Source organism: Cygnus atratus, chromosome 2 (genome assembly GCF_013377495.2).
Source record: "Cygnus atratus isolate AKBS03 ecotype Queensland, Australia chromosome 2, CAtr_DNAZoo_HiC_assembly, whole genome shotgun sequence".
In the NCBI taxonomy this organism is placed as follows: Eukaryota; Metazoa; Chordata; class Aves; order Anseriformes; family Anatidae; genus Cygnus; species Cygnus atratus.
This window is the reverse complement of record NC_066363.1, coordinates 14,387,632-14,415,311: the sequence shown is the minus strand read 5'-3', so window position 1 is coordinate 14,415,311 and position 27,680 is coordinate 14,387,632. Positions and strand designations below refer to the sequence as shown.

General features: G+C 35.3%; 1 protein-coding gene across 8 annotated transcripts in view; it reads right to left on the bottom strand.

Moving 5' to 3' along the window:
* Positions 1 to 1,124: 1,124 nt before the first annotated feature.
* CUL2 (cullin 2) overlaps positions 1,125 to 27,680 on the bottom strand; it is a 49,331-nt gene continuing 22,775 nt past the window's right edge. For 4 of the 8 annotated variants that reach the window (XM_035545272.2, XM_035545271.2, XM_050708656.1 and 1 more), the window contains exons 7-22: positions 25,961 to 26,047; positions 22,424 to 22,520; positions 22,222 to 22,332; positions 20,819 to 20,981; positions 19,518 to 19,642; positions 17,814 to 17,921; positions 14,938 to 14,997; positions 14,428 to 14,556; positions 14,250 to 14,336; positions 13,576 to 13,728; positions 13,122 to 13,199; positions 10,326 to 10,392; positions 9,484 to 9,686; positions 6,625 to 6,726; positions 5,783 to 5,899; positions 1,125 to 1,735 (exon numbers count right to left, since the gene is read on the bottom strand). In XM_035545272.2, the coding sequence (XP_035401165.1) occupies positions 1,604 to 1,735; positions 5,783 to 5,899; positions 6,625 to 6,726; positions 9,484 to 9,686; positions 10,326 to 10,392; positions 13,122 to 13,199; positions 13,576 to 13,728; positions 14,250 to 14,336; positions 14,428 to 14,556; positions 14,938 to 14,997; positions 17,814 to 17,921; positions 19,518 to 19,642; positions 20,819 to 20,981; positions 22,222 to 22,332; positions 22,424 to 22,520; positions 25,961 to 26,047 (1,819 nt within the window). In that variant the 3' untranslated portion in view covers positions 1,125 to 1,603. The remainder of the gene's footprint in view (positions 1,736 to 5,782; positions 5,900 to 6,624; positions 6,727 to 9,483; positions 9,687 to 10,325; positions 10,393 to 13,121; positions 13,200 to 13,575; positions 13,729 to 14,249; positions 14,337 to 14,427; positions 14,557 to 14,937; positions 14,998 to 17,813; positions 17,922 to 19,517; positions 19,643 to 20,818; positions 20,982 to 22,221; positions 22,333 to 22,423; positions 22,521 to 25,960; positions 26,048 to 27,680) is intronic. The other 4 variants (XM_035545274.2, XM_035545273.2, XM_050708658.1 and 1 more) reach the window with 1 other exon arrangement.

The window sequence follows — 27,680 nt, the reverse complement described above, 5'->3', positions numbered from 1 at the left end:
CCAAGTTAGGTGTGTGTGTTGATCTGCTCGAGGGTAGGAAGGCTCTGCAGGAGGATCTGGATAGGCTGGAGCGATGGGCTGAGGCCAACTGTATGAAGTTCAACAAGGCCAAGTGCTGGGTCCTGCATCTGCGGCGCAACAACCCCAAGCAGCGCTACAGGCTGGGAGATGAGTGGTTAGAAAGCTGCCTGGCAGAGAAGGACCTGGGAGTATTGGTTGATAGTCGGCTGAATATGAGCCAGCAGTGTGCTCAGGTGGCCAAGAAGGCCAACAGCATCCTGGCTTGCATAAGAAGCAGTGGGGCCAGCAGGGCTAGGGAAGTGATTGTCCCCCTGTACTCGGCTCTGGTGAGGCCGCACCTCGAGTACTGTGTTCAGTTTTGGGCCCCTCGCTACAAGAAGGACATCGAGGTGCTCAAGCGAGTCCAGAGAAGGGCAACGAAGCTGGTGAGGGGTCTAGAGAGCAAGTCTGACAAGGAGCGGCTGAGGGAGCTGGGATTGTTCAGCCTGGAGAAGAGGAGGCTCAGGGGCGACCTTATCGCTCTCTACAGGTACCTTAAAGGAGGCTGTAGCGAAGTGGGGGTTGGTCTATTCTCCCATGTGCCTGGTGACAGGACGAGGGGGAATGGGCTAAAGTTGCGCCAGGGGAGGTTTAGGTTGGGTATTAGGAAGAACTTCTTTACGGAAAGGGTTGTTAGGCATTGGAATGGGCTGCCCAGGGAAGTGGTTGAGTCACCATCCCTGGAGGTCTTTAAAAGACGTTTAGATGTAGAGCTTAGTGATATGGTTTAGTGGAAGACTTGTTAGTGTTAGGTCAGAGGTTGGACTGGGTGATCTTGGCGGTCTCTTCCAACCTAGATGATTCTGTGATTCTGTGAAATCAAGATATGCACTTAAACATAGGTGGGTTTTTTGTGTCTTGTGTTTTTTTGCAATCATATCAAACATAACATCATACCTGGTACTCAGTTTTATATACAAGTCTTATGACAGTTTTTACAACAGATCTACTTCAAAGGTTATTCAAAACCTGAACACAACATTATTTTCAATCTTACCAGCCTCAATATTATTTACAAAGATAAATGCTATATCCATTTCTACAATAATTAGAGACACATCATATAACTTTATTTTTTTATTTGACAAGCAGCAGTATCATGTTCGGTTTTTTTATTTTTTTTTTACATTTTAATGTAGATACAATTATTAGGTTATCTGTCATATTACAATATTTAGTTTTTTTTTTCTTTTTTTTTTTTTTTTACTTTGTCTTAAGATACATTAAAAAACATCAACTGCAAACGTGAAAGGGAAGGGGGGAAAAAAAAAGCATGGTACCCAACCAAATTTCCACATTTCAGCAATACTTCACTCATTCTTTTAGTAAAGTTTTAAGAAATGTCATAATGACATGAGCTTGAAATATCTATAGGCATTTTCATTGACGCTCATGACATGGCACTGGTGATGTTGTAAACAGCAGAAAAACAGGGGCTGCCAAGTGACCAATTATGGAGGCACAGGCCTGCCTCTTCCCACAGGAACACACCAAACAGTGACAGCAATGATCTCCTTACAATCATACCTGCAGGATAGCAACATCATGCTACATAACTGTATTCGTCTGCAGAGGCCTGGCTTCGCTCTATGTACTGTTTGTCTATCAGAACTTCAATACACTTCTTAATCATGCTGATACTTGGGTTAAACCTAGCTCTTGATTGGCTAATCACCTGCAAAAGAAAAACAAGTTTTATGTGTTATTTTCAGTTACAACAGTTATAAATGCAACAGGAAACTCAGTAAGCACTTTAAGGGAAAAATCAGTTTACTTTTCTTTTAAAGTCAAGATTAAATAAATACAGGACAGTTAATTTATAACAATAAACAAAGCATCTCCGTACAGTAGTGTCAAGAGACTTAAACTGACTGCTTAACTCATTGGTTCAGTTTGCACATTAACCAGATTTTTTCAGTCCTCTTGCTTGCTTAATTTGTTCTGGTACAAGTGAGGATAAATATCCAACTTAAAATTGATCTAACATTTCTTCACTTTTATTACTATTAGTACAGTTTAAGCAAAGTGAAAGCATTATAAAACCACCTGTGTCCTTTCCAGTATCTACGCTGGCTCTTCCTAAGTTAGGTACCTTTTACTTCCGCTTATATACTTTTGTTGTTCTGTAATATTTCATTTATGGACTCCCAAAAGTCTTACGAATTTATGGACTTGTCTTCAAGTCTTACTTGGAAAATAAATGCCTAACAAATATGTTAATCTTAGTTTTCAGAACAGTTTATACAATTATAAATGGTTAAGTTTCACTTGACCAGTTTTCTCAAAACTATTTCTAAACCTGAACACAATTTTCCTCTCATGCATCACCACCTTTGTTATTATGAACAGATAGAGAAGACATTTTCATTTAATAAAGTTTTGTGAATCCTGTGTTTTCTTTATAGCATTACAAATAGTAACTGACATGCATGCAGATAAACAGCAAATTCCCCCAAAGTCTGACTAGGATCTTAATAAGAGGTTACTCATTCTTGATTAACAGTTTAAATGTATTAAAAATGCAAGCCATCCTCAGAGACACTACTGCACTAGACAATCAAATTTGTAAGATAAAATAAGATTTACTTTTCAAAAAATTTGTTTTGTAAAGTTACACTACAACATTGTTGTTTCAGTTGCCACGCTGTATGATGTAAGCTAGATCTGTTGTGCTGATTCCAGCCACGCCATGCTGTATACCTGGTCCTGAAAGCCACCTGAACCCCTGAAGCAGCATAAATGGAGTCCCCACACACTCCCATCACTGACATCTTTTTCCCATACAATTTGAGACTATCAGGCTGAACCTTTATTTATGTCACTAAAGACCATCCTACCATTTGGCAAGTTCAATCCAGCTATGCTGGAACTTTTTAACAGGTACAGTAAAAAAATTATTTATGGTAAAATCAAATCTATATGTGCATTGCAGAAGAAACTGTAGCTGCTGGCTAAACTTCAGATCTCTCTTAATAGTTTTAAATTCTATGGGTTCTCTTCTAGGTAAATGAGGAAATGGTGTGTAGTAACAGAACATCTACCTTGGAGAGTTTTTCACATTTAAACTTTTGTGGCCAATTTGTAGCAAAGAAAGTTACTATTACTTTCTCCTTTCTACTTCCTAGCAGTGGGAAGTGAGGGAAACAAAAGACCTAACTACTCAAGTGTCAGAATATATTTAGCCTGTAGTTTCACATTTGTTCTGTAAAGAAAGTGATTTTTATTTCAGCTGGACTTCCTGTTTTCTTTACAACTTTTCGTGGCTGCCTTTGTCCCAGCTCTAGTGAGGAGCTGGAGCTCTCTGCGAGCCAACAGAACTCACCAGGTAGAACTCACCCAGCAGAACAAACAGAAAGCTCAGAAGAGATAGTTTTGTTGGGCTAGCAGCCAATGGTCTGGTAAGTTCCACAGCAGTCAAATGAGAAGAAACTTGGTGCTAACAAGCTTAGATCAGCTTAAATTTCACCTAACTTCAGCCCTACACTCAGACTCATTGTCATAACCAATACTTCCTGTATTTACTCAGGACAGATAGATCTGAAGACCGAATTTTGTATTAGTAGCTTGTTTTTTTGTTTTGTTTTGTTTTTAATACAGGTCAGTCTACTGAGAAAGCTGAGCATGTTCAACCCAAAACCACCTAGCAATCTGGGCTTACTCATTTAATATAAAGCAAAACAAGTTACTGAGCTCAATGCAGATGTAACTAGGTAAAATTTCCACCTATCATGAAATTTTCATTTTTAATGTTAAATATACAAAACCTGTCTCCCCACAATTTGCCCTACAATCTGGCAAGAGTATCTGAAGTACCCAAGAGTCCATCTGTATCCTAGACTGCAGAGTAGATATCTAACAGATTTTGAAGAACCTAGCTCATATGTCCTAGTTAAAGTTTAGCTGAGAAAGCATGGAGATTGGCACAAATCCAGACAGCTAAAAAGCACAAAAAATTAACTCTAATGGATTTTTGTACTGCTTCACATTACTGCTTGAAGTTCTACAATTGCTCATTTAAGATGACATCAGGTCTCCACAGTACATTGCAACATAGATAAGAATTATTTAGAAGTCTAGCCTTCAGTTTTTACTTATATTCTGGGTGGATTAGAACATTTAATATTAAAAACTGAGAACTACAGACTAAATGAATAAGGACACGATTTTCATAAATTTATAGGTCATAAATTTAGTTAAAAGCTAAGGTTAAAAAAACAATACACGTTGATGTGGCTGGTGATAGATAAATGGGGCACCAACTTTATTCTGTACTGTTTTTCTAAGCTGACTTGCTATCAAGATATTCACTTTTCTGGAAAAACTGGAAAAATCTCCTGATGTTAATAGACTGTACTGTTCTGCAAGAGTACTGCACGAGCAAAATGCAGCATAAGCATGTCAGATACTGCCTCCTGAGCTGGACAAAGAAGGAAATGACCATAAAGTAGTTTTTCTGTTTCTAAGCTGTCCAAGTTTGTTCTCTCTTCCACCATTTAAACAGGTCTCAAGTAAAGCACACTTTGAAAACTTTTTTAAGTTGCGAATATGGGGGAAAATATTTTCAAAGATGAATCCGGGCTTGCCTACCATTTTCTAGTTTTAACATAAAAATCTTAGAGGATTTCATCATGATTGCATGAAACAGAAGAGCAAATAAACGAAGGTTTTGAGAAGTAATCAAGGCCTATGCTGCCTCATCTTTTAGATGTTCAAAATCAGATTTCTTAAGTTAAGCTTGCTTTCAGAGAGTTTGTGTACAAACACTATTTATTTAAAGATTCAAAACCTTTCAGATGTCTCATGTTACCAGTCAATATGAAAGCTCTGGACTTACAAGCTCTCTGTAGCTGCTTATTTTGCTTAGGAAATAAAAAATAATTGGCAATTATGGTAAACTGTTTTCTCCATCACCACAGGACAGAAAGAATACAGAAGACCTCAAAATGACAGAATGCCTCTCCACCACGTTCAAAATGGTCCAGAAAAGCAGGACTCTTTATTCCCTCTCCCACCAATCTGCTCTGAGGCTATCCAGCAAAGCTTGGGAGACACAAGAACGACTTGAAGGTTGAGAAAAACTAGGGACTGGTTGGTATGAGTGAAGGTTAGGTTGGAATAGGAAATGCAATTAGGCAGGCAACTATCACAGATGGAAAAGTAGAAGAAAAACGAAAGAAATAACACCTTTTTCCAAGCCAGTCCATGACAGTTCACAGATCATTAATTTAGAATATAAAAAATCTAGACAACTGTACTGCTGGTAAAATAAAGATTAAGAGGTGCACGTCTACATACTCAGACAACTTTTAAAATATAAGCCATGAATTAGAACAAAATCCAACTTTACAATTAGAGCTCAAAATTGGCGAGGTGCTTCTGTGGAAATGTAATGTCTAGAATATCCATACTCAAGTGTCTTCAATTGAACCTACAGCTCTGGCAACGATTCCTATAGGATACAACATCTGCAGGTATAGAACCAGCCAACTGGAAAGAGCAAGCACAGCACTAAAGCATTAAGCATCTCTAAGACATATTTACAGGGCTGACTGATCACAGGTAACTGCCCCAGTACTACAGTTCAAAGTAGACTCCATTGGAATTCTCATCAATTTCACTCAAGTCTTAGTTTTGACATGGGAGTTTTGTGGTCAGATGTTCTACCCAGCTATCCTGAAGATTTTCCTCAAAATCATGCTTAGGAAGAGGATTTTTGTCTTACCTCCTGAATAAGAGCATTATGTCGCAACACTTTACGTGCTTTCATGATACGGACTATAGCAGCTTGAAGATACATTTTTCTGTCTTCATCTACAGCGCTTCTGGTCTGTTCCATCTCCTGCGATATAGGAAGAATGGTAAAGCTTCAAATATAGTAAGATCAATAAACACGTCATAAAAGTATCTTGAATCTAAACTTTTTACTTTATTAAAAGTGGTCAACTAATGTAAAAATCTAGATAAAGATCAATGTAAAGCGCTTTTGTAAATCAAGAACACCAGGTTTCATGAAAGTCAGCAGGTAGGTAGGAGGAAGACAGCCAAATCAGATTTTGCTATGGAGAAAAGTGGGCAAAATTTACTGCAAGATATTGAGTTTGTCAGCACATATGTCTCTTGTATACATGTCTATGTCTTAGGAGATATAGAAGGAACCTGGATTATCAAAATTTGAGTTGATTATAGTTGATGAAGGACACAAAACCATATGAAAACAGAGTTCAGTGGATCTGCTGTTTCTGGATTAAATTGCTTTTATAAACACTACCAACAAAACAGTCTCATTAGATAAGACAAGGTGAATGTCAATTCAATTTGGTACAAGAGGAATAGCTCTTGTTCATTTTTTCTTCTTATTCCCTAACCCATTTTTTTTCTACCTGTATTTTAAGTACAAAAAAAATTGCAGTGCTTAAACTATAAACTTAAACAATGTTTTCACAATGATATAAATCTTACACAGAGAATCTTATATCTGCTTTTACCGACCAAATACAATCAATTCAATTTTAGAAAAATAAGCTTCATAAGCTCTTCAGTCTACAAACATCAAAAAATACTTGCCTGTGGTGTGTCTTTCTGCATTGACGTAGTAATTTTAAATTTTGTTCGTTTACTGCTGAAGTTCATATTTAATGAAAACGTAGACTCTGCCTCTACATCTTCCTGCAATAGAGAATCTTTTTAAAAAACAGAAATGGAACCAAAAAAGAATAAGCAGCAAGGATTTGCCAGGATAACAGTTTACTTAGAAAAATCACAGGTAGGGGCTTGCATACATACAAATAATTACAGTAGATTTGTAGTTGAAAATTCTAAAGAGCCACTTGAACCAGGTTAGTTTTTTAAGTTACAGTTTAACTAACCTAGAAATACAGTCTATTTTACTAGACACTACAAAGAACTCTGATATACATGAGTACTGTTAATAAGTCAATATTATGAATACAATAGTTCCAGTCCGAAGGGACCTACAAAGATCTTTAAGTCCAACCGTCAGACTACTTCAGAACTGACCCAAAGTTAAACTGTCATTAAGAGTGTTATCCAAATTCTTCTTAAACATGGACAGGCACGGTGCATCAACCACCTGTGTAGGAAGCCTGTTCTAACATATACCTACCATTTTGGTAAAGAAGTTTTTCCTAATGTCTAGTCTGAACATTAACAAAAACTTCTTTACTGAGAAGCAATTAAAGCAATTTCAGTTTTAATAACTGAACAGCTGTTTTAACTTCTGGTTTAATACTTCAATAGTTTATCTTAGTTGCAAACACTCTCCTTTTAAACACATTTTTGTCCCTGCAAAGAAAGTAGGATTTGCATTTATTTATGGCAGAACCTCAAGAGAGCAAGCTATTACTTTCACAAACATTACTAAAGTTGCCTTAAAGAACTTAAGGAAAAAAACTAAACATTTTATGTTGTATCAGAAACAGTTGATGAACTGCAACTTCTACAGCTCCACAACTGTATGCAATTTCTCTTTTTTTCTCATCTGGATCTCAATTTTTTCCCCTACACATGTCAAAGTCCATTTCTTTCAATAAATTGTAACTATTCCCAGCAGTCCCAACACCTTTACATTCAACTAACAGGATGACCTGAACAATCTTTCCCATTTCCAGGCAAGAGTCTGTATAAGTATTACCAATTTCCAGCAGAACATAGTTACCGGGCTTCTTAGACTTTGGAATCTTGCCAAACTATGGTTGCCTCAAGTGCAAATACTTGAGCAAACTCTTAAGCAAACACTGTCAATATTTATTTAGAAAATATACCAAATACTATTAATTTTATACTCTGCAGACATTCTCTATTAGAATATAACATCTAGTCATAGTATAGAAAATTTAATACGAAAGGGCAAAGATCAACAGCTTTAAAAATGTCATTAAACTTTAGTGCTGTTGTGTTTATACGGTTGAGTATAAAACAAAACAAAACCAATAAAGATTTTGTCAAAAGTTTGTTAAAAAAAAAAAAAGAACAAGCAAAAGCAAACTGCAGTATATAATACATTGTACTTTGCTGTGTAGCTCAGACACAGGTAGAGAGAAGTCAGTATGTTTAATTTCACTGTTTAAGCCACTGAAGTTCACTGGCTTATCCAATGAGTAAGCTGATAGACTGCATACAGATCAGCTTTCAAATTGCTGGATGGAATGCAAAGAAAACAGAATTAGCAAATATGTTTGAATACAACAGCCTGTAAGTTAAAGAACCAGAAAATGCAGTGGTAAACATTAAAAGGTAAAAGGATTGGAAAGCTATACCATTCAACCTTCAATGACATATGCTTAAAGAAACTAGATGAACCTTATATGGCAGACATAAATAAATGTAAATCCTTTAAATAATGGGCAACTTTCTAAGATTATGAAAAATCTCACTGTTTTCTGTAATAGCTCCCAGTGTTATATTTCACCCATGGTTTAACAGACATCTTCCCAGCCACTGTTCCAACCTGAGCTCATTTCTAGATATTGGAAGCATGTCCTATGCTTCAGCCAAGCATCAGATCTTCCTTGCGATCTCACTTTCCATTTTCTAACATTTTCCTGGTTAAAAAAAAAAGCAGCTATCAGAGCAGCTTTGGATTTCTACTCATAAGCCAAGTGAACAGCTTATCAGTTTGTTCTGCTTGATACTGTCTGAATAACTTGGGCTTTCTGGGCTAGCTGGAAGCACATACTAAAGTTTGTACGGTATGCAAAGGCACTTCTGTAGCATTACTTACGTAACAGACTTCTGTGCCCTTCATTGCATGGGGAAAAAAGGTAAGTGATTTGATGTAGGTCATACGGAAGTGTGAGGCAGAGTCAGTACTAGTACCTGTACGAACCTTCGCCTTAACCACAAACAAAGCTCAGATATTACTAGAACTCCATGAAACTCATGGAAAGACAGAGTTTGGGATAATGCAGCAAAAATCCTCTCACACAAGCCCTCCTTGCTCTCTGTCCTCCTCCCTCCTTCTCCTTTAACATGTCAGCCAGGAAGTATATGGCTGCTGTTACTTTCAGTCTCTTAACCCCACAAATTTATTTTAAGGATCTCTTTAAGACATTTTGATTTACTACTCAGGCTCCTTCCCATGATCCCACTACTTTGAAAGTGATGTATTTAAAGAGAATTTCCATCCAACAGTAGTGAGTTTAAAGCCACATGGATTCAACAGGAATAATAAACAGTCCTAGCATTATTACCTTTTTAGCAGACCCTGCTTTTATAGGCATATAGAACAAAGATAGTCTACTTCTTCCCCTCTTTCCTTATAAATATTTATAATTGCTAACAAGGCCCATAATATGTTAAAAAAAGAAAAAAAGAGCTGATTGTTTTGTATCAAAAAAAGCCCCAGACAAACAGTAGAATGAAAAGACTGAGAACATGAAACACTTTTATATCATTACTGCACACCTTGTCTGAGTCATGGTTGATCATTTTGACATCGAGTAAGGATTTGATAGTTTTTGTCAGTTCCTTCTCATTCATTTGAGTACTGTCCTGAAGCTCCTTGTAACTGACAGTTTCACTGTTGTTGAAGGCAAGCAACACTGCCATTTGGTATGTTGTCACCATGGCGACATACGGTTTGCACAAATAATTCATTTTTACTTCACCTGTAATGATACAAGTAGTATTTTATAAACTGATTAATGTGCTGAAAAGACATCTGAAGCCTAACTACTAGAGCTACTCATACAGTTCCTACACACATGCAATTCCAGACATGCAATTCAGACCTCAATATGGCATGGGAACATGAAAACAGATGTTGTAAATTTAGACACGTAGGACATGGTTTGCAAAAAAAAAAGAACTCTGATTAATTGTGAATACCACAACAGTAGTGTTTTCAGGAGAAAACTGAAAGCGTTGAATTTGAATAATGCAATACAATTTAAAGTAGTAAAAAAATTCCAAATACCCTCAATGCAACACTGCAACATGCAAGCTTCAATTAGTAATAGCTTACACAGAATCACAGAATAATGATTAAAAAAGGCACTGAAGAATGTGCATTAAGAATGTACAGCTCTAGTTTTCCCTGGATTTAATAAATCACAGGTAACATGCAGGTTTACAAACAAATTTTGGAAATATTAAATAGCAAATATTATATTACTTAATGATGCAAAAATAATAAACTGACTTAATATGCAGTGTAATGTTCCACCTCCAATGTTTGCCGTCATTTGACCTTTAACAAACAATTGCCAGTTGTTTAGAGCGTAAGCTAGCAAAGCTTTTGTTTTTACCTGTACAAAGATAATGTAACCAAGTAAGCTTCCTTCCACTAAAATGTTGACTGTAGAATAATTCAAACTGCAAAACAAGATGAACTTCAGTTAATCACACATATAAACTTACAATAGTTTAATATCACACTAACACTCCAGCAAAGAAATACTGGTTTTATGCTCACTATATTAGATACAGACCTTGCTGATAAGTTCATGACAGCACCTTCTTTTAGAAGATGGGTGATTGAGCATCAGTCAGTTAGTGAACTACTTGAACACATTAACATACCACTTGATGACTCAATCAAAAAGATAGTTGAGACATTCATACTCTCAAAGCATAAAATACTGTAGCTAAAAGTAGTGTAACTTGACTGAATCCAACAGAGTTCCTCAATGTTTATCAATCTTGTTATGTTTTATTATTCTGTTCCTTCCAATTCCATATGAAAACAAATGTATTTTTGTTTTTTCACCTTGGTGAAATCAAACCTGTATTCCATGGCTTTGACTTCATTTGATTTGTCTTGATTTAAAATCAAATCAGAAAATCCATTTTACTGATTTTTTTTAAGCATCATTAAAAAAATGTAAGCTTTTAGTTAACAGGTATTTCCCACAGCCAGCTACACAATGATGAATCTCATCCTGCAAATCTCAAGATGAATCTCATCTTATGTTGCTCAACACATTTTTAGGGGAAAATTTCAAAAAAAGCAAGCTTAAAGGCAGGTATAGTTTTTGTCACTCTTCCAGTTTCGATTTCCGACTAGACACAACTACACAAATGGAAAACATCTCAGAACCAAGAAACAACTAGGAATCCTTAAATTTCTGCTGCCAAACTTGTAAACCTTCAAAAACTTCCAAAACCTATTTTCAGAAAGAAACACACATTTATGATTTAGAAGGTAACATTTCAAACTTATGTTGACATCAAAAATTGAAGCATCTCCTTAAAATCAGTATTTTAAAATTCTTATTTCCTAAATTGCATTAGTAGTAATATTAACTTCTTCCTGATTTTTTTTCCTTTTATAAGAATTTATAGTCATTATGGAAAGTGTTACATCAGTCACTCTGGACAGCAACTTTTCCTGATATTTAAGATATACGAAGACACATAAACACATAGAAAACCAAGAACATGAAAAAATCTACCTCTGAACAAGAAAAGGACTTAAATTAAAAATTCCTCTCTTCCTTGAGAAACATGGGACAACTTTGTTCCTTGCTTTCGTGCAACTGAAAATTAGCTATGCAGTTTGAAATTTGGCAATAAAGTACACAAGTCTGGCATCTATAAATGAGATAGCTCTACAGAAGACTCTAGAAATGCCATTACCAGAAGATTCTTTCAAAACTACATTTACCTACATTTAAATATAATTTTCATAGAATAAGAGAAGGAAAGGCATATATGACCGGTGGACTGTGATAAGAAAAATCAAGTTTACAGAGAAGATGCAAAATTATCCTACTTTTGTATTATATGCAATTTATCAGTCCTGCTATTCCTGGAAACTAGTATGCAGTGCAGAGACAGAAAACAAAAAACAAAACAATCAAACAAACAAACTTGGAAAATAAAGAAAACACTGGATTTTGAAGAACAAGTAAAGATATTCCAGAATGTTAAAAACAAACAAACAAAAAACTTTCAAGGAGACGGCTTCCAGGTTACTTGTTCTGTGGGCTAATCAGACTGATGGAGAAAAGTTACTCTGACAGAAAAGAATTTCTCCAAAGGCTAAAGAAATTTATGGTAAGGCTTATAAAGACCAGATTTTATTTTAACACATGTAATAAGTCTGACCATTTTGCTTATAAGAAGAAATAACACTGGGAATTTTAGTAGATATGGCATTCTCTTGGATGTCATCTGAAAAGAACTGAAATTTGGCTAAAAAGCTAACAGAAAAATTAAAATATGAAATGGACCATAATCCATACAGACATGAAGGACAAGTCAGACTGCAGAGTCATTGCCAAGTGCCTGGTAAGCGTTAGTATTTTTTGTTGTTTGCTTATTTTTATTGGTTTAGGAAAAAAATCCAGACATTTTGCCCTCATACTGCCTATCTGAAAGGAACAAGAAAGTAAGGCTTGCAGACTAATCCTAATGTTAGGTCTAGCTATTTTTTGGCAATGAGAAAAACTCTGGCAAATTCAGTCTTTCCTTAAAATTGGATGGAAAATCCTCACATCCCAGGTAGCCAGCGCTACCATTTAGAACATAACAATATAATCAAAATTAATGAAACATTCCACCCATACAAAACAGAAATAATTTTAAATAGCAAGAGAATATGTGGCCAAAGCAAAACCTCTAATGTTTTGAGAATTCTCAAAATTATCTTTAAAGAAGTTTGCATGAGTTTGATTTTGAATGAAATGTGGCTCATATGAAATACATGACAAGAAAGTTGTATCTGCTTTTTAATCTATGAAGTCTATGCAATTTTAATATTACTTTTTAGATTATATCTAGATAATTTGTTAAAATCAATTGGAATTGGTTTTAAAGTTAAGAATCAAGTCAGTTCACTTGATTGTATTTAGTAGCATTTTCCTCTTCGATCACTGAGTGTAGAAAACAGAAGAAATAAAAGTTATGCAAATGCATACATGGAAATCAATGTCATTTGGGTGACCTTTCCAAATTTCATATAACTAGAGAAAGGGTAGCCTTGATTTACAATCAAAATGAAATAGCTCTGGTTTTCCTCTGTTAGAGTGGTCATCATAGTTTTTTTTTTTTGGAGTTTTTACATTTTCCACATGTTTACAAGAAGCCTCCTACTAACCTACCATCTGTACACTTTTTTCCAGTTCCTGAGGAATTGCAAATGTAGAAGAAGGAGCCTGAGTTAGAGGCCATGCACCAGCCTAAGGGTATCAGGAAAAATGAAAGCATTAACATTGTCATATGATATATACATCAAGAAAAAAAAATAACACCACTAAACAGTTTTACAATGTATATTTTCATAAGACACTCAACTGAGACCAGAAGTTTTACTGCTCATTACACGTGCCCCAGTGAGACATAAACTCAGGTAAAAAACACAAGGCATTTTGCATCACTACTATTTAGTGTACTAGCAGGTTAATTTTAAAAGTTAAAACTAGGAAAACAAACTATTCCACACTGATCACAAGGTGTCATATGAGAAGTGTTCCTAGTTAGAAAAATATTTCACTTGATATCAAAACACAAAAAATGAAGTACAATAACTCAGTAATAATAAACATACATTAGTACCTGTAGAACATATATCTGAAAACTAATTCCCAAATCTATAATCGTGTCTTGGTTTTTGATAAAGTTGTTGAATTTATTGTTGAGATCAGCACTAACACTCATGTCTGTATACATTCGATGTAGCTTGCTGGTAAATTCATAACCACAGGCTTGCTGTGAAAAAATATTGTAACAAGTTTTATTGTGAAAACAATACTTATTAAATAAATAATGCACATTCACACATTTATAATATGAGTATCTAATTAGTAGAAGTGTTATATACTGTTTACAGAGAACACCAGGTAAATAGAAAACAAACACTATGAAAGAAAATTATCAAATTTATCTTAATCCTGCTTTGTACACATTAGTTTAGATGAACAATACAATTTCTTATAAAATTGAAGGATAAAGCTAGTTTATGACAGGCTGCTTGGTACTTTTACAATATAAAAAACAGGCTATTGAACACACTTTATAAAACTACCCAAAAATCATAAAAAAAACTTTCATATTTAAGTGATACTTCACAATATATCTTTCATAAACTATGAAAAACTTTATTTTTCTTTTCAACTATTGGAAACAGAATCTACCGATTGCTAAGTTATCTCTGGCACCCTCTGCTGCGCCCTCTCAACATCACATTCTCTTATGCTTGTTCACTTTGCATTAGAAGAGGATTACATTACCTTTAGTTTATTAATCATGGCTTCTTCAGAGTCCATAGACATAGACAAACCATGAATTAACCTTTTTGCCAACATTCTGGCATAGAACTGCATGGCAGAAAAAAAAAAAGATATAAGGATTCTTGAAAGTATAACCACATTGTTCGTGTATAGTTTAAATTTGAATATCAAAAGTTACCTTTTGGAATACATCTTTGTCATCTATGTATTTGAACACGGTAATGAAACTTGTAAGTTTGTCTTCTACTTCATTCTCTGTCATTCCTTTCGCTGACTTCTTCAACAAGTTGTCACAGTATTTGGCCAGCTCAAGTTAAAAAAAGAGAAACCCAAACCTACTTGTCAAGCTTGAGAATAAATGTATACCAAAGTACTCTTAAATTCTACATGAAGGTTAAAACATGAAGTAATTCACAGTCCATAGTCTCATGTTCTATTATAAGTGCTGTATTCACAGGTAAAAGATACCAACTACACACACCAAAACCACAAATTCTGTATCAAAAATTATAACTGCACCATTTTTTGCATACCCCCAAAACGTGTGTGTGGGTTAAGTAACCACTACTGACATACACACCCGAGGCTGACTTAGAGAAATGGATATTCACGTGATGGTCCCTATGCTAATTCGTTTGATAGTTATAAAGAAGTATTATTACATTCTACAATAATACTTATCACTTACCAACTCAGGTGCTTTGCAGATCGACTTGGGCTCCCTATAGTTAACTACTGATGTCAAAGCCTACATAGGAACACAGAGCAAATACATAAAATGGAAATGACTTGAAACTTTTTCTGTTATGAATTTTAAAGTAATTAAAAAAATGTTCAGGTACAGACCATCCAAGAGCCTATCAAACTCAAAATAAACAATGAATAAAAGGATTTGGATTACTGCTCTGTGAGAATTAGTTGAATATTTTAAAGTTGAGTTGAATTGCAAATTTAATTTTTAATTTGAGTTGAAGTGCAAAAAGTAGAGGAATAGGAGTTAATTTCAAAAAGCAGGAGAGAGAATTAAGTTTCTCTTGTTTAAGTTAATTAGAAACTTAAGCACTGAAGTATGAAGGTTTTAGTATACAGCAATAAGTATTGGAAAGAAACTAAGGAAAGCTGATAAAGCAGATTTGAGCAGCAGCACATCAACAGTAGCTTACAAGACAACACAGCTTGATTTGAAGAACATACTTGGTATGCAGTAAGCAAGAAAACTATTTTGGTTTTCAGATTTTTGTTAGACTAAAGAAAATTAAAAAAATATTGTTGAGAGAGATTATGTGGAAATTTGAAGCAGTGCAATACAAAAAACATGGTAGCTGAAGAAAGCCTGAATATGAGGAAATAGAAAAGGAAGGAGATAATGGCAGTTTGGAATTGGAAATTGCACGATAAAGATACCAGAATCATCGAGATTAGTTTACAAGCTATCAAATTTAAATTAATATTTTAATACTGGCCTAAAAATATTGCATGACCATAGTTTCTAGGAATTTAATCTGTTTGTGACTTTAGCTTCAAAATTCAGTAAGACTTAAACTAGTGAGAGTCCAGGAAATTACTTCCTTGAGTTGCTATATCACATTACAAAAAATTAATGCTCAAATGAACCTATGCAGAAAATATTATTATAATAATAATAATTATTAAGAAGAACTGACAAACGACTTTTTGTACAATGCCTCAACATTCCAGTATTTGACAATAGGTCCCTAGAATCCCTATGACAAAGGAATGCACTATTTGACAAGAAATATGGAAATATGAAGCTTAGAGCCCTCTTTTGTAATAATACTGGAGGAAACAATAGCAATTTTGATATTGACCATGAAAATTGGCAACAGATTAAGATTTTAAATACTTGTTGTAAAAAAGATCACTGAAGTGATGAACCGAAGTTTTTCAGGAAAAAGTACACTGCCTATGTACCAGTAAAAGTAGCTGTCAGTCTCCTTTTACTCCACCTTCTGGTAGATGACTTTAGTTGCACTTGAGATGCAGCATGGTACTGAAATAAGCATTTGTTTTAAAATACTAAATAATTAATTTCTAAGTATCACAAAGACAGATGGTTACCTATCAATTGTATTATTGATATCTTTGTCCCTATGTTTTTCCAGACTAACCTTGGCTTATCTAAAGCTTTGAATAAGACTAACTACAAACTCCAAATACTATAAACACCAGAAAAAAGAGTAATGAAATGTATGCATGCATCTTATGACTTAAAATTATAGATAGGAAAGCATTACATTCACTCTCCAGGAAAAAAGATACAATGATGTATCTCTACGAGTGGGATATTAACAAATGGATAAGATCAAATGTACTTCTCTGGGAAGGAACCACCCAGTCTGACAAGAGCCAAGGCATGTTTTGCAGAATTAAACTATTATTATTATTAGAAACTAAATGTATAACACTTTGGAGTGTTATCTTAAATATTTTCATAGCTATGCATTCCACAAAAAAGGATGTCAAGCCGCTTTACCTAAACATGCTTATTTAAATTCAAGTGCAGTTGTCTCCTGGAAAATGTTATTATGACCAGTGATTGAAGTGATATTATTTTCCAGATATTCTTTGTAGTCAGCTTGCAAAAAATCTAAACAAAGCCACTCTGTAAGTAACACTATCAGCACTCAGAGTTTAAGTGGAAGCAAATTCAAGTTCAAATGCATCTAAGAGTTATCAAAGAATGGTTAGGGTTGGAATGGACCTTTGGAGGTCATCTGGTTGAAACCCCCTGCATGAACAGAGCCACCTAGAGCATGGTGCCCAGGACCACGTCTACACAGCTTTTGAAGGTCTCCAAGAAGGAAGACTCCACAGCCTCTCTGGGGTCCCATGCCAGTGCTCCATCACCTGCACAGAGCACAGAAGGGCTTCTGGTGTTCAGACAGAGCCTCCTGTGGGCCACTTTGTGCCCATTGCCTCTTGTCCTGCCTCTGGGCACCACAGAAAAGAGCCTGGCTCCATCCTGTTTGCACCCTCCTTTCAGGTATTTATAGACATTGACAAGATCCCCCAGAGCCCTCTCTTCTCCAGGCTGAGCAGTCCCAGCTCCCTCAGCCTCTCCTCACAGGCGAGGTGCTCCAGTCCCTTCAGCATCTCATTGGCCCTCTGTTGGACTCTTTCCATGTCTCTCTTTTACTGGGGGGCCCAGAACTGGGCACTGTACTCCAGATAAGGCCTCACCAGTGCTGAGTAGGAAACCTTTTGCTGAGTTGCCAAACCCCTTGCAACACACAATTTGTCTATTTATTACCTTAAACTTATATTAAATGGGTCAGCTCCATTTTTGTGTTTTGATTTTTGATTAAAAGGTCTTCCTTTCAGTAAAATTTTAAGTATTACCATGTTTTTCTTTGTACATACCTATTTTTTTCCCCAGTACTAGAATTTCTTTTATATCATTGCATTTCTAAACTAGAAAAACTACATGAGAATTCTATCATTAAATGTGCTGGTGCCCTGAAGAATTCTGGTGAACCTGAAACAGGGTTCCACATTGATTTCCAATGCTTTTTTTTTTTTTTAAACTTAATAGGTTAAAATTACCTTGTCAAGGGCACTCATAAAGTGTTGATCACCATTCAAAACTGTGTTGATAAGTTGAACGAATTTACTATGCACTTCCAAAACTGACTCCACAAACTGAGTTGGCATCTAAAAAGGAGATAAAACAGAAAGCAAGTTATTAAGAAAAGGGTTATTATCTACACACAAACATAATTATATCTACATTAGTTGTACATTTTTTTCTAATTATTCTTTCTTATAAAAAGTTAAAATCACTAATAATTAAGTCTTTGAGAGGATTGCTTCTGCAGTCATACTCTTGTACTAGTGTGCTTGAGCACGTTTTCAAATTAAAAAGTCTATGGCTACATTTAGAGTCAATCACACATTTTTGAGTCTATACTGCTCCGATGCTGTCTAATCTTTTCCATAACAACCTAACATAATTTATGAGCACTTTCAGAAATTGTTAATGCTAATATGCAAATACAGAAATCAAGTGGAAAATCCACTGAAATAAGGAAACTGTTTCTTCTACTGACTCTGAAGACAGAAAGCTGGATGAGACGTTTGAACTTTTCTACATAGAAGAACAGTTACCAACTGAATTTAGTGTGCCACATTTCAGCAAAATATTTTGTGTGGAACCAACTAATGTGAATTCAAGGAGCCCCCGCACACATAATATAGCAGGCTGCAATGTAAGAGTGTGCAATGCACTCACTATGTCACTTGACTCCCCAAGTGCATTACCAGGTCACACAGCAGAAACGTTTTGATGCCAAAGTACTCCACATAGTGGAGCCAAGTATTTCACATTTTGAGTTTACCTACATAAGGCTGTGAATTTTCATCACCCTCATGGGTCTGCATTGATTTCACTATGGAGACACTATTAGCTTGAAATAATAGACTTGGTAAACTTAATTTTTTGAAAGCAAAATGTGCTACTAAATCCTTCAGTCCATTTTCTGAAGGTACAGAGGAGCTATGAGGAGTAAGCAGACTCCTGTGCAGTCAACAGACGTTAGTTTACAACAGCTCATGTCTCTGTATTTTTATAGACAGAAGATGGCTAAAGTCACTGTCCTACACTGAGCACAGATCTAGACAGCAAGATGTATAAATGTACAAAAGAGCTTCCATGTGGCATTTTTTTTCTCCTCTTAACAGTAATGTTCAAGGAACAAAAATTGATTTGAGTAATTTAAATACACATAAGTTGAAAAAAAATTTAAACAAAAACACTTCGGTAGAGCAATTAAGCTACAGTATTTTCAAACGTCACATACAAACATGAAACTACAAAATTATTAGTGAAAAACACCACACCAAAATCAGGACAGGATGTCGAGTCTTTACAAATAACACATCATTAAACTGAATGGTATCACTGGTTACTAATATATGAGAACAGCAAATGTCAGGGAAAAAAATAAAACAAAAGACAACAAAAAAACACATACAACAAAATGACCTACTTGCCATGACAGCATTAAACAAGCAACAATGAAAAATATCTATCTGTAGTTGCTCTGGTTAGATCACAACAATCGACTCTCAGGATAAGTATGTGTTGTACAGCTAAGATTGCTGATTGGAAACTACAATTTATCCATAAAGTTCTAACCCAATTTCATATAAACAAAATTAAAGAAACATAATATACTAAAAAGAAAAGGGTAAACATTTCATTAGGAATGTCAATCAAATAGGTAATTTCAGCTGCCTAAGGAAACTCACATTTTCCTGAGAAAGATTGCTGGTTGCTCTAAGGCCCTCATCATGGATATGGTTTTGTAGTTCCTGAATCATATGAGGTAAACCACTTGACACAGCACGAAGGAGAGTATACATATTTGCCATGTCTGTAACAGAGATACATTTTTATAGAATATGCTTAGAAACACTAAAAATCAACACTTAATATAGTATCATAATTTCACACACAACTTTCAAACACTGAAACAGGACCAACCGTTTTGAAAAAAATATTTAACATACACTGAATCGCCGACAAAATAAGAAAAGGAAAGAGCAGGGCTAGTATCAGCATTTACTGAGTACTGCCACTGGGACTACATTACTCTTCCAATAGTGCGTATCTAGGATAGACTCCAAAAGGACAGGTAGCCTGGTAAAGAAAAGTATTGTGCTAGTTTATTTTTAATCCTCTGCCTCCCTAAGTCTCCCTTAGCAGCAGCTGACTAAGATCAGTTTTGATGTCTTCTTGACATTGTTTTCCTCCAACGGTGGCTTGAGATTTTTCTCAGGTAAGCAAATCTGTAAATAAGCAATGGCTGGCTTTATTAAATTTATGTAAAAAAAAAAAAATCCAAGCCATGATCAATTGTGCAAAAACTCTTAGGAAATTGATCACTAGTATTAAATACATTCCATCTGTGAAAAATAATTTGTTTCACATAATAGATACCATCCTCCATGCAAGAATAACTATTCTTTCAAGGGTAAAAGGCATGTAGTCATCAGGAAGCTTTTTTTTTTTTTTTTTAAAAAAAAAGGCAGGCAGGGAATATAAATGTAAGAATATCTGCTTCTGTAAAAAAGGATTTGGGAGGGGAGATCACAAAATTCAGGACAATAAAAAGTGGCCATGGAAAGAAGCCAAAATGTTTTATACTCCTGACCCGTCAAATGAAGATGAAGAAATCTGTAAAGACAGAGCCATTGGTTTACAAATGAAAACACAAGCATAAAATATGATTAATTCTATAGGACACAAGACTTCAGTGCGTTTTTAAGCTGACTAAGACAAGGAAAGGGAAAGAGTTTTGGCCAAAAGAAGGACTGTTAACAGTAAAATGCAAAAGAAGGTTTAGACTGTATATTTGGAAGAACAATGACAACTTGAAAGGTAAAAGAAAAAACAATTTGGAATTTAATTGAGTTTTCTAGATGAGTAATATATATTAGCTGAAAATGCTTACGTGCATCAAAGGTCACTAAATAAAAATAATAAATTGCAATGCTAAATGAGTAAAATAAAAAAACACTTCATGCTTTTTGAGATCAGTGAGTCTTACCACTTCTTTTCTCTTGTCTGATAATATTGTGACATTCTGCATGTAGAAACTGCAAGTGATCTGCTACCATTCTCTGTTGGCATTCATGAATCACTTTGCCATATGAGCTGGGATGCAAATATTTCCGACACCGCATCTCTTCATCTTTTAATCTACCTAAAACCTACAGACAAGTTTTCAAACTGAGAGCAAATGAAATACTAACAAACAGCCTAGATCCATGAATATACAATAGTATAAATACATAGAATAAGAGACAGAAATGAGTAACCAAAAGGTAAAAATGAACTCGCCCAAGATGCTGAATAATTGAATTTGTTGATTTGAATAAGGCAGTTATTGAATTAACATAATCTTCTATTTCTCAGTCACTACTAGAAATCTAATAGCATTCAATAGTCCTCAAAATTTCTTCTTCCTTCGACTTTGTGACCAATTTCTCCTACTACACTTCTTATTCCTTCTGAGAAAGTATGAATATAATATACACATATAAATATAAAAATCAATTTTCTGTTCTAAACCCATTTGTTAGTATGTAAATATGTATACATACGACATGTATAGATCTACACCTGAGCTATTCAGAAGAACTCTCTTTACAATCTCAATGAATGAAATAGGTATTACCATAAAAGAAGTCATGAATACTGACATAAAAGTATTTATAACCGGTGAATGAGGGGATGCTAGGGAGACTAGCACAGCTGCAGAACACTAATGATAAGCAAGATAAATCTGCATTTCTTGCAGTTCAGTTGAAGCCTTAGCCTGTCCCTGAATTTCACCTCAGGTGTTCAACCATTACTTTATGCTTCTTACAGTTATAACCAATCTCCCAGCCCTGTCTTCAACTTTTCCATCTTGTTACTGTGAACAGCACGGCACCAAGGACTGATTCCTAGTCTTATATTAATCTCTGCCTTCTCAACCAAGGTACAGGTACCAAAACTTGACTTCATAAACCACAAAACAAAATGAGACCTACTTCAGAATATATAATCTTAAAAAAATGTTCTGTAACTACTCCACCATATAGTCTTCCCTAAACATTACACTGCTAAAACTCTCATCTTACAGATGAAGTGCTTTTATGAAAAACAGAAGGAAAACAAAAAAGTGAGGAAGCAATAAGGATCAACCTGCTGTTTTTTAAATATCTGTATTTATTTTTACTTTTCATGCAATTGGTTTATCATTTATTATAGATTGCTAGCTTCAAAATAATTTATCTAGGCAAAGTTTTTAATCTACATTCAGATACAGCATGCCATCAGAATAATCTCAAACTGTAATAAAGCACACGAACGAACAAATATGGAACAGAACAGGAACACATGAATCATTTATAAATTGGTAATCTTATATTTCGGTTACTGCACATGTACAAAATAATCTCTTACCTTCTCCATGTATTGTGAGCAATTTGACTCTTGCAATAAATTTGAAGCTTCTTGTTTATAATACTCCCCTGTTTCATTCAGAAAAGGACACTCAAAAATTTCCTGATAAAACTAAAAGGGAGATTTTTTTTTTAAGTGCAAATAATGCATATAGTAGACTAATGTTCACAATTCAGAATATAAATCAGAAATGTGTATCTACCTTTAGGGGGAATTTTTTCTTATACTGTTCAACATGAACAAAGGAGTTAATAACCCCATGGATTACTTTCTGGTTTGGGTCTTCTCCACAGCGATCACTGAAACAGTCAAAACAAACATTCATGAGAATGGAGATATCTAGGTGTAACGAATCTGATAGCCTAATGAAATAACTTTGTATTAGATGAAAACATTTTCTAGTAAATTCCTCTGCTTAAATTGGCCAAAAAAGAATAGGATTAATCTCAAAATAAATAAATACGCTGTTTCTTCTCTCCTGTATGTTTAAATTGTTGAAGTGGCAATTCATAAACTATTCACAAGCATTTGCAGAACGTGAAACTTCAAATATTTGCTACGGATTTAAGTATTCCAAACTACATAGTCTAAGCAAGAACTTTAAAAGTTACATCAAGCTCCACCTTGTATTTGTAGCCTTCATTGAACAGATCACTTCCACACTCCCGTCTCTGCCAATAGAATCATTTTTGCCAACATCACACCAAGAATCCTAGTATGTGCTTTTCAGAATATTTGCTATTTCATCAACATGCAGATGTCAAGTAGAACAAATAATGTACTTGGCAAAATCTTTACTCATATGTTGGAAAAGAAAACCTTGCATTTTCCAGTCAATTTCTTAGCTTCAAGTAAGTGGGCTCAAATAAAGTAAATATACCCTCTAGTTCCATTCAGTTGAAACAAAAGTAATAAAAAAAAGTGTTTTGCACTGCAACTAGCAGTGTTCATTCCTTTGCAAAGACTGGAAATAACAGACCCACTCAGAGCAGCAGAGGTACTCCTGAAACATGAACTGTTCTAAAAAAGACTACCTTTCACATATACTTTGCCAAAAAAAAATATTCCTTAACTCCTGCTTGTAGATAGGATTAAAATACTACTTTTAAAAAAGTATATTTACAGGCAAACATCCAAAGCTGTAATTTCAAATGCTTTCCATTTTTAAATACATATATACAGATATATAATTGTAGATATAAGAACTTTACTGAGACTGCACTGAAAAGAGAAAATCAGTTCTCTATTGGAGACTTGTTGGCTCAGGAGAGTCAGTTACAGGAATGACTTAAAAATTAAAAGGGGGGAAAAAAGCAAAGCCAGCATAAACACTTCAAATCCAAACATTAACATACACACATCTAGGCTGCGGGTGGAACGATGGAGAAATCATCTTTCCTTGCCTTTATTTTAGAATTGATGAAAAAAATACAGAGGATGCCCGTGAGACATCCTAGAGAGGTTTAACAGGGCAGTCACAGCAGCAGTTATTGCGTTACACACACCACACCATATTCCTATGTTCACATTATTGATTACACGTATTACGTCTAAATACCGTCGTATCCTAAGATCCTTAGATTTAAGCTCATGATGGCTAGAAAGAATTTTCTTTCCCTGGGGGGATAGGAAGGTTTCCTTTGGTTCTGGCAGCTGAACCAGCACAAGAGGTCTGCTTTAGGGTACATGTAATCACATCCCACGTTCTTTCCAATACTCCTCTACTAAGTCTGGTTATGTGACGCATAGGTGGCAGCACCTCACAGAAGAGAAGTGTAACACTAGACCACGACCTGGAAGCAGTTCCATCCAGGAGGTGGCCAGCAGCACAGTAAGGCTGCACAACGCATGAGCTCTGAATGCAGAACAATGCCACCGAGTGCAGGAAGCTATGGGACCAGAAGTTAAACATGTTGGACAGCTGGGCTCTGCCAAGAGATGGTGCAACCTGCCTCCAGCATGCAGGTTTCTGGACCTGGAAAGCCAGGGGTGATACAGCACTGTAACTGAGCAAGAACCAGCTCCCCGCCGCTTGATTCACAGGCCACTTCACAGACCTTAGCTCACGTATAGGCTGGAGAAGAGGAGGCAGTAAAAGCTCAGGACTAGGGAATTCAAAGGGCAATGTACCATCAGAAAAAGTTTTGTGTTTTTTAATAAAAAATGGTAGCAGATGCAGCTTCTTGCCTGGGCTGCAAGGGAGAAGACAAGCTTTAGACACAGAGGCCATACAGCATAAAGGCAATAGAGGAAAAGGATCGCAATGCAGAACTGGCCTTCCATAAGGGTAGCTGGGTGTACACAATAAAAAAAGAATTGATAATCTGCTGTTGAATAGGGTGGTAGTGAGGATGGGATTGCCAATCAAATGATAAACTTGGAACAAAATTCTTAGTATCAGGAAAATTACACACTGCTAGATTCACCTGATTTCAAGGCCTTCAGAATTGTGCAGTTTTCCTTCAGAATGTTGTAGTTTTAATAGTTTAACTAAGATCACGTTTTAATGCAGTAAAAAAAATAGAACGATTGCCAAGAAGTACTTAACAGATGCCAACACTCCCCATTCTTTTCCCCCACACTCAAAGAATTTTAAGCAGTTTAACCTAGGTTTCCTCTGTGTGTGAGCACTATTCATCTACAGCAAAGTTGTCGCAAAATTTATTGACAGAACTGTGTTATAAACTTCATTATGAACCTGTCTTTCAGATGAACCTATTTTCAGCCACACAGTTTCCCAGACAAGCAGCATGTGTCTCCGAAGTATCATTCTTGTCAGCTGGGTAGCATCTTCAGGTTTTTATTTACATTTATTGAACTCCTCTCAAGAAAACTTACAGAACAAATGGGTAGTTTCAACAAAACTTGACAGAAGTCTCAGTTGTTACAGAAGTTTCAAGTTTTATTGTTATAAAAGTTGCAGTAATGAGTGTGTACTGAACTCGAATGAGACAAACTGGTGACCCAGGAGGTGGATGTTTATTCTGCATAGTTTCTGTGTAGTGGTAGTCAGCAGGCAGTACGGATGCGAATTTTTACAGAAGCAGTTGCCACACAGTTTGAAGTAGGGATGTCACAAGACATTGTGGGAAGATGGAAAAGAATGAAAGAATAATGTTTGGTGGGGAAAATCAAGCTAAAATATAAAGCACCAGAAATAAAAGCTCCTCCAATTCTGCTGCTGCTATGGTCCCCTTTTTCAGAATCAATGGAGCTACATTTTTTTTTTTTGCTACAAAGCAAAAAAAAATAAAATTTTGCTACAAAGCAAAAGCTCAAGGAAGTTGTGCTGTTTATTAACTCCATCTTTAGCCTTAAGACTAAAACTAACAGTAGAAGTTTAACACATACTGTACAGTGTACTATTATATCCATACTGAACATATTTAAAGGTCAACATACAATAATAAATCCTATATTCATTAAAAGAAGATTCCATTATTCAAGTGTTCTGCTGTGTCAGACCGATGGCCTATCTAAAACTACAGAATGTGCCATGAACCAGAACAGCCTGTTTGGAACACTTTAAAAGGAATTATTAACTTCTAATAGATTTTCTTTCGAATGATACATTATTTGTATCAGCTTAGAGAGAAATAGGTTCAGTTAGTGAAAAAGCGTTAGTTGTGTTTAGTAGAGAAGCATCTCCTGGTTAGTCTGTGCTAATCACGCCAACATTTGAGCTAGCACCTGCATAATTTCCAAATTATTTAAGAATTTCAGAGATGAATTTTCTCACAATTCGAGATCTTGTCGGCTTCCTGTTGTGTTGAAACAAAAATGCGTAAGTTGATATTCAGCTTGCCTTGTAGAAGGAGTGCTTGGGCTAGAGGGAGGGGGAAGAAAGTGTGTTATATTCAGAACTCTGTATTAAGAGAACTGTATTAAGAGAAGTGCAGTCAGGCAAGACTAGCTTAAGTGCTTTTACAATTCTCTGCTGTTCAAGGGGGCTAACGCTACTCCCTTTTGCTTTGTCACAGGCTTCTGGGTCCCTCTTGCACTCATCTAAGTCTTTGCTGAACTGATTCATCATGCCAATCCATAGAAATATTAAAACTAGACCTTGTTCCATTGCACCACAAATCACTATTTGTGCTTCTTCATTTTCACATGCCCTGAGCATATAATTTTAATGTATTTTAATGGGTATTGTAAAGTTTATAGCTTCTAAAAGGCAGGTGTGTGTAAGAATTTAGTCAGTTTGTGTTTTTTTTTCTTTTTCCTTTAAATTCCAGTTCAATACATTCATAAAAACAGAAAGCAAAACTTGTGGCTTTGCTCTCCATATCTTTTCTGGTACAATAAAGATATAGTTAAAACAAACTTTTATATACAGCCATTTGACTACTTCGTTGGTTATTAACTCTGTGTATTGTTGTACTCTATGCAAAATCTTCTGGTTATGAGAAGTTCAACTGTCCATCTATTTAAATTTTATTTTCTCTGTAAAATAAATTTTAATAAATTAAATCATGCATGTTTAAGTACTACACTAAAGACATCTGATGGATAAGTTTAAGTACATATATTAGTAATTTTATTAACTTTATTATTTATTTTAGATAACAATCATGTATATTCTTGTGCCTCTGATAGATGCACTTTATCGATATCCATTTCTTTAAAAACATTAATCCCTGATTTGCTGAACTCAACACTAAAAGACATTTAACAGCCATCTGCAACAAAGACTTCAAAATTGTCTCTTGCAACCTGCATCGACCAGTGGACTAATAGCAAAGAACAGTAACAGCACTACAGTTACATGCAAAGACAATCTTCAGAATACAAATAGCAATCCCCCTGTTTCATGGTATCAGGAAGAACAGCTGTAATACTAAGTTGTCTTATACAGTTCATTACATAATATACAGATCAAAAAATGACTAGAACAAAACTAATACGGATAGTTAGATGGATATTTTTAGAAAGAGAGGTGTGTGGGGGGGGGAATTACAGACCCAACTATTGTAGACAATTACTCAAGCTTCATTTAAAATGTTTAACAAATAACATTAGTATGTTACAGTCTCAAGATCTAACATCCTGTGAAGCTAATGACCTAAACATCCTTGCAAGGTCCACAGTTAGCCTCAAGGTAAATATATACCATTACTTTTAAGCAGCATCAGATGTTTGTTTAAAAAGATTTTAACATAGATTTCTGCTTCCACCGCTAAGTGAAATATACAGATTGACCAAAACAAGCATTCAGTGTCACTGTGCTTGACGTAAAAAGGCAGAATTTTATTCACCATGAATTAGGGTATCTTCATTTAGTAAATATAAACCCACAGTACAATTGTTATGGTAAACATACGAAAGAAGCCATATAAGCACTGGTTACAAAGAAAGCACGGTTCAACAACCAAAAGCGAATAGGTCCTGGCTTCAGAAATGCCATCTGAGAGAAACATCCTGCCAGTTACTGAGTCTTCAGAAACGTAATTCAGAAAGGA